General features: G+C 37.5%; 4 protein-coding genes across 4 annotated transcripts; all 4 read right to left on the minus strand.

The window, feature by feature from the left end:
• Positions 1-177: 177 nt before the first annotated feature.
• On the minus strand, positions 178-4292 carry LOC120334740 (coiled-coil domain-containing protein 174-like). The gene is made up of 4 exons (XM_039402234.2): positions 4054-4292; positions 3203-3377; positions 2446-2604; positions 178-1669 (listed from the first exon to the last, which is right to left on the minus strand). Exons 1-4 carry the CDS (start codon positions 4288-4290, stop codon positions 576-578), a joined length of 1665 nt encoding a protein of 554 aa, XP_039258168.2. The 5' UTR covers positions 4291-4292; the 3' UTR covers positions 178-575.
• A 7-nt stretch (positions 4293-4299) lies between these two features.
• On the minus strand, positions 4300-5796 carry LOC120334736 (exosome complex component RRP43-like). The gene has a single exon (XM_078113405.1). It carries the CDS (start codon positions 5770-5772, stop codon positions 4945-4947), a length of 828 nt encoding a protein of 275 aa, XP_077969531.1. The 5' UTR covers positions 5773-5796; the 3' UTR covers positions 4300-4944.
• On the minus strand, positions 5796-10090 carry LOC120334730 (2-(3-amino-3-carboxypropyl)histidine synthase subunit 1-like). The gene has a single exon (XM_039402224.2). It carries the CDS (start codon positions 8056-8058, stop codon positions 6841-6843), a length of 1218 nt encoding a protein of 405 aa, XP_039258158.2. The 5' UTR covers positions 8059-10090; the 3' UTR covers positions 5796-6840.
• A 145-nt stretch (positions 10091-10235) lies between these two features.
• On the minus strand, positions 10236-11194 carry LOC120334733 (nitric oxide synthase-interacting protein-like). Its single transcript, XM_039402227.2, has one exon. The coding sequence runs from the start codon at positions 11158-11160 to the stop codon at positions 10249-10251; it is 912 nt and encodes a 303-aa protein (XP_039258161.2). The 5' UTR covers positions 11161-11194; the 3' UTR covers positions 10236-10248.
• Positions 11195-11690: the final 496 nt, after the last annotated feature.

Consider the following 11690-nt stretch of genomic DNA (forward strand, 5'->3'; position numbering starts at 1 on the left):
AGACTGGCGGGCCATGTAAATGTGACGTAAAAGGTTACATTTTACGAGCAATATTAACAGTGTTACAAAAGCAAAAGTGGAAAAAAATAGCTTCGTGCCAAAACTATATTTAGTCAGGATCTCAACAAATTTCTTGGGCTATTTTTTTTTTAGCTAAGGCATCTAAATTTGGTTTTAGTTCAGGCGGGTCAGATTGAATTCCCCAACGAGCCGGATTAGGCCCGCGGGCCACAGTTTGCCCACCCCTGAGTTAGGGTATGTGCTGAGATTTATAGAGGTAAAAGTACAAACATAGGCGTAAATTAGTAAAAACAGTATTGATTATAGACTCGGTAAAAATGACGTGGACTCGAAATCGAATCAGAGTCCAAAAAATGCGTGGATTCGACTCGAATCCGAATCTCGGCCCATCCCTAATAACTAAAGGAGATTTATCACTAATAGTGTCTTTCAATGCATTTAACATGCTGGTAGGTGGCAGCAATTTTGTCCCCACATTGAAAATGACCTTTGACCCCAATTGGAAAAGGACCCCAAAGGAAAAAACAAAAAATTTCACAGTAAATATACAAAAATCAATCATCAGAAAACGCAGATTTTGACACCAAAACTTTCGATTTTTTAGGCACTTGCTTAATTTTCATTGTTATTGGTTTATCAGTAGGAACAAACATATTTACATCATTTTCTACAATATTTTCATACATTTTTGGTTCTTTCTTGCCCAGATCAGGGTTATTTTCACCCAAAATCGAGCTAGCACCAGAATTTTCCTGTTTTATACTGGAACTAGTAAGATAATCCAGAACTCTATCAGTTCTTTCTTGTATGTCTGCGGAAATGCCAGGATTTGTCGCAGTTGAATTTGATGAAAAATTTGTTTTTTGTCCCAAAGTGTTCAAAATACCAAATTGGTCCCCCAATTTTTCTTCAGTTTTTATACTAGCACTGTCTGTCCTATTGGATGTGCTCTGAGAATTGCCGTGTCTAATATGGGTTAAACTGTCACTATATGAAGTACTCAAAGGGTTAATTGGGTGTGTGTTATTTTGCGGATATTTCCTTTTATTTTTATTATGTTTATGATCCTTTGTTGTGTCATAGTAGAAGGATGGAGGGGCAAATTCATCTAGTCGCTCATTATGAGGATCTTTCCAACTTTTTGGTGGTTTTGTAGGTTCTGCGGGCAACCACTCTTTTCCTTTATCCCACTCCCGTTCTTTGCGAACTCCATCGTCACGCTTCGTGATTTCAGCTATCGTGACATCACTTTGTGTCGGTTTTTCTTCTTCTGCCTCCGGTGGTGAGAGTTCAATCGGTTTTAATAATTTTTCAGGAATTTCTTTTCCTTGTGCTTTTAATTTTTTAATTCTCCCCAACCGAACTTTTTCTAATCTCGCTTGCAACGCTGTTCGTTTCTTTTTCTCTGCGTCTTTGGCATTTTCCCTTTCCTTTTGCGTCTCATCTCTCATTTTACGAAGAAGTTTCATCTGTGTGTCTCTTGTTTCTTGATCGGTCGAAAATGCGAAATATCCGACGCCGAGTTCTCGAATCTCTCTTGCTCGTAAATCCTCGTAATGTAGTGGTCCGTTGATCTCTTCTACTGCTTCTTTCTCCCATTGTTCACGCTTTATTTCACGTCGCATGTCATCAGACAGCAATGTTCTCTCTGTCAAAAAAAGAAAATTATTAGGAAATGTGTTTTAATAGAGTGGCTTAGTCCTTTTAATAAGTTGGCCAGGTACCGCTTGCTGGTGCCAAGCGTTAGGAATACGCTCGCCACCGCATCTCTGAATACCCTTCGTGAGTTCGCAGGTTCGAATCTCATGCGAGGATGATCATGTGCGAGAGGATTGCTGGACTCCTCGCCGACGTAGGGTGGTTCACGTAACCGCTGGTTGGTTACAGCTTCCTTCACCATCAAGTCCATGCTTCCGGAAACAAATAACTGGCTAACTAATCCCATACCCGACCTGAACTGGTAACCGGACGAGAGGCCGTGGTTGTGGTCCCCTGGAATAAATATGTAAATCCTATCCTATCCTACTCTTTATTTAGAGATAACTATTAGAGTTATAATCAAGAGATGTACATATCCTCATGGTTAGGTTTCTCCCTTACTATTTTTATCAACTTTGAAAATTATGAATTACTGTAAAATAACTCTGATAAAAATGGGAAAATTTATTGTAAAAAAGAAATTTTGAAGAATTTTTAAAATTGAAGAGGGAAATTTTCCAAGTGAAATTGAATTAAGATTCTTCTATGATTTTGCTTCCCACTAATATTGCACTAATGAGCTTAGAGGAAGATTACACATTTACTATAACATAGTCGCTTATTACATATCAGTGACTGCCTGAAACCAGCCTCATTCAAAGTGAATGAACAACACAAAGTTAATAAGGTAATATAAAGCTTCAGAATTTCATGGTTTATCAGTACCTCCAGGTTCCTGTATTTCCGGTTTTCTTCTCTTTTCTTCATTCAGTTTTTCATCCATTCTTTTCATTCTGTCCAGATCTTTTTTCAAACACGCTCTCGTCCGACCCAAACTATCTGTATATTCAACCCATTCATTCTCTGATTTCTGGAGTTCAGAAGCTGAGAATAAGAAAAGAAATATTTTAAATTGATTGTTACACATCTATTTGAAAAAGGCTCTAGACTGCCTCACTACTGCTAACTTCATGGGGACAGAGTTAGTGGTGCTCAGAGTCGTTTTCTGTTTCGTGTACGACTGCTGTGCATAGCAGATCGCCTCATGGTATTTTTTTCAATTAACATACATAGTTCCATTTTTTTATATTAATTTCCCGAGTTATTTATGAAAACCACTGCTCGTGCTGATAACCAGTATTGGTTTTCTGCGTCTCCTTCACCCTGGAACGCGGTTTGTTTATTGGACATAGAGTGGACATATGGATCGCTTCGTTATTATGTTGTTGTTGTTCGTTGTCACAGAAAAAAATCAATTTTCTTTCTGAGTACTGGACCAAATGCTTTGAAATTTTCGGAGTAGACTGTATACGATACTACACCGTGTCCATATATTTGAGCATCGATCTCTTGTTATTTATTGAAATTTGTATGTCTTGGTAAAAAGTATGGTGACAAATAAACTACTGATTACTGATCGTACCAGCTTACTTCTCCTAAGATTCTCAATTCCCTACAAAATCCTTGATTTACAATTGCTCACCTAACTCTGTTGCCACATTTACACCAACTTTTGGTTTGATATCCAGTTCATTATTTGTCTTCTGTAATCTGGCATCCATGGATTTCTGCTCAAAATCAACCAGAAATAATGAAGAACTCTCTTCATCTGGCAACAGGTTTCCTGATGACATTTTCTCATAGAGTTTGGCTTTGGCCTTGAATAATAAAATAAAAACATTTTACTTACCGTATATGACAATGTGTAAGAAAGCTGATGAGACCGCTCAATCATAATGACAAGTCAAAGCCAATGAATTATGAACGAGAATATCAGTCGGAGACCAAAGACTTATCGATCAAAACTGCAGTTTCGATTCATGACTCTATAGTGAATCCGCGTGTCCCATAACTAATTAATTAATACCTCGCTAATTATGAGACATAATTCATCCAAAATCAATAGGCTGCTGGTCCGAGATATGATGAATGCACACGCAAAGTTTGGACTAGATTCAACTACGCCTTCGTGAGATATCGCGTTCATCTAACAGACAGACAGATACCTATCAACATACTTACCAATCTTAAGATCGATAGGTAATAAGACGGTGACCTAAGCTTAGTGCATTGCATGTGAATAAAACCTATCTTTGAGCAAAGTCACATGCACTCACTCAAAGTAAAGGATACTCATATCTGAGCAAAGTTACAAACAGTCACTCTGGAGTAAAAGAGACTCATCTCTGAGCAAAGGTAAAGAAATCAGCACATAATAGAAAAATTTTCTTCCAGGGAATGCAAAACCTATAACCTCATCTCCAATAATCGCAAAAAACAACAAATCCGAAAAGAAGGTATAATAGTTTTTATTACAAAAGAATTCATTTTCACCTCCAGCACAGATTTCACCATTTTCCCTTTATCTATTTCTTCAGATGTTTCGGCAATATCTCTTGCGTTACGTTCTTCAACTCCCGGATTCTTCTCATTTTCAGGTACTTTCCCCTCCCCATTTGAAGAACTTTTCAATTTATGTTGTTTTCTGATTGCCGATGTAACTATTTGACCAGATTTCTTTGAAGTCACCTCCTGTTGTTTTTTAAACAGTTCCGATTTTAAACTGAACATGTTTGTTAGCTAAGAAAGGAAGTTGGCAATGATTAGAAAGAGCATAAAGAGGGTGTTTGCTCACACAGAGTCTTGTTTAGAGTGTAAAAATAGTGCACAAAAAGCATAGCATGAACGTATGATTGGATTTGCATAGAGGAAGCTTAAAGTCCCCTATGGAAAATTTGGTTTGCAGTGGAGAGAGAAAGCAATAGAGTGCTGAGGTTCAATACGATAGATACAACAAATAAGATTTCCCTTGAAAACGAACACCACGCTTACGGCGAAAAGTGGCTATTATTCAGGATTATTCAAAAATCAGACGAAAAGGTATTCAAATACTTTGATATTTATTTGATTCGTTTTGGGCAAACCTGGTGATAATTAGTTAAATAAATATTTGTTTGAGTTGATAACAGAAAACTATATCGCACATGCTAACTTGCGGTTAACACAATCAAACTTTACTACCAAACGCAGAGATATATTGACATATAAAGCCACACCTCTCCTTACATATACCTCATGTTCAAGTCAGGAAAGAGAATATTCACGTTACCAGCCTATTCATATGAGCACCTTGTACCTACTGGTCAGTTTTAATTAGGATATTTATTCTAAAATCCTTCATTTATGCAAATTTTGCTTTAGTTTATTATTATCAGAATAAAAATATTATTGAAATTGTTGCAGCAATGAGTGCAACTTTTGACCGTTCCGCGTTGCTGCTTTTATACATTTTTCTAATTGTTTGTCTCTGAGGGGGAACCCCCCAGGCCTGTGAAGATGACACAATTTGCCTTGGTCATCCGTTACTATGGTAACTACTCCCGATGTCATTTCCTCTTCCTTCAAAGTTGGGTCAGCAATTAGATGAGTAGAGTCGAATAACACAAAAGTTGAAGAAACTAGCCTTTTTCGAACTATCAACTTTGACCTCTGTTCCGGGTCAGCGAGCGTCTCTATGACATCATTTTCTTCATTGTATTTTATTTTTGGCAACGTTGTGCTCTCGAGAGCGGCCACTAAAGCCATTATACAAGCATCATTTAAATTTCCATCGTAACTCAAACAAACAACATCACAATATAAAACCCAGACCAGTTTGTCTTTAAAAATACATAATTCATCAAGATTTATGACATCACAAGTCTTTATGATGTCATTAAGAAGTTGGCTCGCAACTTGTGCTTGTTCGGACGGTGGACCGGGTTTGAAATGAGCCGCACACATCGGTGATAAGTCCACATTCGGAACAATAATTCCACAATCTGGTTTCGAAGCAGGGGGTTTCGTAAGTTCACCTTTGACCCCACAAACGACCATGGTATTTCCCATTTGCACAAGAGCAGAGCCGTCCGCTGTACTAATAGATCCAACGTTAATTGTCATTTTTCTAAATTTTCCAAGATCTCTTCCGTCCGGTCGCACGTCATTTTTCAATACCTCTTTGTAATGTTCCAAAGGCAATGAAGCTTCAAAATTACTTGTAATATCTTCCATAGTTAAATTAGTTACGTAGAAAATCTAAAATGAGAAAAAGCACAAAAATTGTAGCATTTAAATTATAAATAATGTTACATTTTTGAAAAAAAATCTTCTAATAGCATCGCAAACTCACTCAGAAGTAATAAAGATATTCCGAATTGGGTCATGCTCAAGAGAGAACACACAGAAGTCAATGCATATTTGAAAAGTTTGAATTTGGAAATGCACTAAAGATGGCTTCCTTGTTCGTATCGTGAGACCTCAAATGCTCAAAGAAACTATTCAAAATTAAAACAAATAATTGAGCAAAATGGCAAAATAATATTTGAAAAATTAAAATTTACCAACTTGATGCAGTAATAACTAGGGCTGGGCAATTTCGAATACCTGATGATTTCAGAATCGAATCGAATCTTTTTTTCTAATCGAATCTCGAATACTTGGGTCAATGGGAGATATGTAATTGTATGCGACTTTTTTTTATTGTAATTGGTCCTGTCAACAAATGAATTACTGAAAACATAGAATACGTCACTCAGACAGATTGCGAAGCGTTCACACACAATGAGAAACACTATTTATCAATACCTCACTACAGAAAATAGTCATATGTCAACAATGCATTGAAAAAATATGATTTCAATAAAAAAAAAATGGATAATTCACCTGACCATGGTCGAAAAGAACAAAAACAAGATGGCGGCGATTCAAAATTTTGCTTTGAACCGATTCGAATAATTTACTATTCGAATCGATTTGAAGTGCCCAGCCCTAGTAATACCTCTAAGTAAACCTTAATTTGAAACCTGACCTCCCACAGATCTGATATTTCACTTTAGGTTTCTAACTTGGATGGGAATATTGTACTTGAATATTCAGAAAGTGACTCATATACCAGTGTAGGCGGTCAGTTAATTACATAATACACTTAGCTATTTTAATAGCTAAATATCTACCACCTCTTAGATTTGGAAACACCCCCCTAAAATAAAAAGTTAAAAAGCTTATTACTTTACACAGATGACCTAAGACTCGATGGGTATTTCAGTAAAGTTTAAAAACTAGTGCCAGATTAGCTTTATATCAAGTGGCTTTGACAACTTTACTTTTAACCTCTCTTGGAGGCTGATAATTTGGAGTCCAGGGTCCTTTAGATTGACGAGCATAAAAATCCATAGGGTAATTCCCCTCCCACGGTTCTATGTCTTTGATTGCCACAGCAGCCTCGTACGGGGTCAAGAGGGGTGTGTCAAAGGCAAGGCCCCAATCAATGGACAAACGGGGGCAAGCAATTTGAACCCATGCTCCAACATCAGGAAATAGTTTTAATTTTGACGGAAAAATTTCTGAAAGTAAGATTTTTACAACTCTTCGTCCAGAGTTAAGAATTCGCTCTTCTAAATGGTCCAGAACAGTCGTAGATCCCTGGCGTCCCAAGGTACCTAAAATCAGCCCCCACGTTTCAGCTTTTCGTGCTTTCTCGATCGCGTTTCTTCGCACTTTCTGCATAGCTAAATGGTCGTACTTTTCGATCGTAAAAGTCTTTGCATATGGGTCATATTTGTAAGCCGGAATTTCTGGATTTGAAATCATCATAGATTCGAGATGAAACCTGCCGTCTCCGAGATAAATCACAGCGTCACATTTCACATCGCCAACATTCGGCGAAGTACAACCAAGAATTTCACCAGGCGTCAACGGTTTGATTTGTGGTATATTAACATTAAAACCATCCTTCATCAATTGGTTTTTGACTGCGTGTAGAGTAGCGACAAATTGCACGGTGCTGACTAGATACAACGCTTGTTCACGTGTAAAATTTTCTCTCACTGTCGCCATCAAATGTTCAATATCAATCTTAATATCAACGAAAATATATAACATTTTGATATCAGGCATATTGTTGATAGGTATGAGGCAGCTATGGCCATAGTGAACCATGAAGTCACACTCCAGCGCACGTGCAGAAAAATCATCAACGCAGCATGCTCCGTATGTTGTGTCACCCATTATGACAGTTTCCGCTTGAGTGAATTCCTCTATGATGTCAGAAATGGTACAAGCGAACATCAAAAGTCCGTCAGGAAATTGTAAAGCGACGCGTTTTGCTCCGTTCTGCCTGATCCGCCATATTGTTTTGTGAATTTCAAAATTGTAATTTGAAGGAAGATTTGAAATTGCAGCAGCCAATGAGGAGTCTTCTAGAATTTCAGCTGGAATTTGATTGGCTGTTATTCTAGATTTTGGCCCAACCCGTTTTCTTGTTGGATTAGCTTTAACAACTGCAGTTTGATTTTCCATTTTAAATAAATATAAACCTATATTTAGATAAATAATCTAGTGTAAAAACAATGATTTTATATTGAAAATGAAAAAAAGTTCAACTTCACAAACTGTGATAGAAGCTTCCATATTTATACTCAGGGAGGGGGAATGCAATAAGACAGCTCACTTATTGGCAGACCAAGGCGTTGGTCCTGTTACCAGCTCAGGTTACACATAGAGATGATTTATTTACCAGTTAAGTACTCCAGATGCATAGACTGACTAAATAGATATAACCTCACAGATGATCTCAGGGCAGTGGCATCAGAGTTTGTCATATTTTTATTGAAATTAGGGCGCTCCAGAAGTGTGTGTATCAATATGGAAGTAACTAATTTTGTTCGCATACTTTACATCAAGTTGTGTAAAGGGACTGAAACCTATAGGCAGGGGATATATTCACTTGGCTAACACAGACAGTCCCGATCTCGTAATGGAACTAAAATAAGAAAAATCTGAATAAAATTATGACCTGACCCTACCCTGGTACACACACAACGAGAGTACCACATTTATGGCATAAATACCGATCCAACTCTAATAGAGATAGAATAGAATAATATAGCAAACAACTATAATGACTTTATATTGAAAATGAGAATAAAAAATAAAGTTAAAGAACTAATGTGAGAAGTCTGTGGGGAGCATGGACAATTTTTTGAGAGAACAAGAGTAAAAATATTTCTTAGATTTTATATTGTCCGTCTTACTTTGGATATTTACATTTCAAAAATTTTCATTGATATTATTATTTATGTTCCATTCACGTATTTTTTGAATGAAACATACTCCCGCCTTACTAGCTGTTATTTGTAGCCTCTTGTTAGTTAGTTATTTTTGAGAGGGGGACCTGACAAATTCTAAAAAGTGGGTGTGGCTTAAAAAGAGCAACTATTTTTCCACAACTCTCATAGTCATATGGCACATACAGTACGGCACACTATACAAATCGAGTGACATTGCCTCGTTTCTGAGAAACCCATTTTACAGATGATCAGACACCCCTTCTTTGGGAGACGTCTGGACATTGTTGTCCCTCAATATCGGTAATAATACTGTATAATGAAGTTGCGCAAAATACTACAAAAAAGCGCACTTCAGTAACGTCATCATTGAATTCCTTGGAAAAAAATAATCCGATTTACCGAAGGAAAAAAAATTTGACCGTAGCATTCGAGAGTTTTTAGCAAAAACGGCAATTTTGGTCATGTGACGCCCACGATTATTTTAGATTATTATCGAGACAAGCATGGCACGATATGAAGCATCTGACGTGGTCCCAGACGCCCCTCGTTGGTGAGACACATAGAGTGTTTGTTTCATTGAGCCAAATGAGGGGGAAATTCTTGGAATTTGGATAGTGTGCTGTAACGACATATGTCAAAAATACAGACTTACAATGGTAATAATCGACTAAATCGACTAAAAAATCCTTCACAACGGATATTCAAAGGTTTCGTTGCAGTCGGGAGTTGTAGCCAAAACTTCCCAGGGGGGACCAGAAGCCAAAACTTGCCCACCTAGACTGGCGGGCCATGTGAGTGAAACATAAAAAATTACATTTTATGAACAATATCTACAGTATCACAAAAGCAAACATGTAAAACAATAAGCTTCATGCCCAAACTAAATTTACTCACAATCTCAACAAATCCTGAGCTTTTTTTTTTGCTAAAACATCAAAATTTGGTTTTAGTTTGGTTGTGGCAGCATCAGGTGGGCCAGACAGAATCACCCAGCAGTCGTAGTTTGTCCATGTCATATTTAGAGTCATTTCCAACGTATACTCGACTAAAACATGTGTTTTGTGTCGAAGTGGAAACGCCAAAAAGTTTCAAAAATAGTGATTAAGATTGGGATTTTATACTGTCTGGGTAGAATATTTGGTGCTCCAAAAGTGTGTGTACCAATATGGAGGTAACTAATTTTGTTCGGCTACTTTACATCAAGTTGGGTAAAGGAACTGAAACCTATGTGGTATATTTACTTGGCTGACACAGACAGTCTCCGAACTCATAACAGAACTAAAATAAAGAAAATCGGAAAAAAATTGTGGGATAACCCCAACCTGGTACACACCACTACGGCAGTACCAAATATTCAATGGAGGAAATTTTCGTTGGAGCTTTCAGAAAGAGAGATTTTTTTTAGAAATTTTCACTCAAACTAAACATGCATGGAAGGTCTGTATTTCTTAACGTCCAGAGATTCGTTCGTCTGAGAAAAACCAGTCCCGCCACGTTGCAACGGAATAATATCTCGTTTTTCATCTAAAATTTCATTGGTTATAGGGTGTCTCATTTCGTTTGGTTTAATTAATTTTTCAACACAATCTGCAGTAACGACGTCGCCCGTCGGACGCAAAACAACCGACGGTACAGAGTTCCCTAAAGTGTCATGGGTGACTGCACACATCCAACGGTCCTTTTTACTAATTAGCGCAGTTTTTGTGTCCCGATCAGCAATTGGTGTAAATTTCACCGGTATTAAATCTTTCATTTTGATCGAAGTGTTATTTATCGGACAATACACCTTCGAACTTGGTTTTTTAAAACGACTTTTGCTTGCCGCTGGCGTTAGCTGCGGGATCCAGAAGCTTGTTAATTCTTTCTTTTTATCTCCGTAAAGGTTGCTCAATTCCGACTGCCCGTTTGATTTACTTGTTCCTGGTTTATCGGCGCCCTCTTTTCGGAACGGATTAATCGGTTCACTCACAATATTCGTCTCCTTTTTCAAAAACTTCGCAACTTTTTCCTTCTTTTCAATTTCAGCGAGTTCTTTTAATTCTTTTTTATCTTCATGTTTCTGATTTTCATACGCTTTCATCTTTTTTGCAATCAGCGTTTTTTGTTGCAAAATATATTCCAAAATAGCCTGTTTATCATAAAGAACGCCCTCCGGTGTCACAACAGGCTCTTTACACGGCTGTAACGTAAGATTACAAGCATCAAAATCCTTCACAGAGTCTTTTCCGAGACGTGCTTTGTCCGACCCGTACCCGCTTTGCTCTGTATCCTTTTTTCGCTCATGGTAAGTATAGACTGCCCCAGCAGTCGCATTCCGTTGATGTCTCGTCATGTTTGAGTATAATTATAAATAATCTAGTAAGTACCTGCGATATTGTAAAATGAGTACATTTATTTCCAGTCCCAAATTAGCATAAATGAGATAGAAAAACGCAATGGAAATAAATACAAAAGTTTCATCACGAAGAAAGCCAACAAAATTATCAATCAAATTAAAAAATTATTTAATTCAATTGTCATGAAGTATCAATTATTGCAGTATTGTACACGACGCGCCTTCCCCACTAAAACTGTATAATTTATACTTGTTAGAGGAGTCACCACCCCTGTAGACTTGGCCCAAGTAAGGCTTTTTTCCAACAAGTCTACAGGGGTGGTGACTCCTCTACGACCCATAGGCCGGGGCCCAGGCCCATCTAATTGGGCCACATGGACCGTGGCCCATAAAGCTATGGGCCGCGACCCCGTCAGGAAAAATTCAATTATCTTACCAAAATTTTCAATTTTTACAAAATTGTCAATATTCGAATCAAAAAATAAACTCCTGTAGTATGTGTACCAGGTTAGGGTTGTTCAGATTTT

This window comes from Styela clava, chromosome 1 (assembly GCF_964204865.1).
Source record: "Styela clava chromosome 1, kaStyClav1.hap1.2, whole genome shotgun sequence".
Lineage (NCBI taxonomy): Eukaryota > Metazoa > Chordata > Ascidiacea > Stolidobranchia > Styelidae > Styela > Styela clava.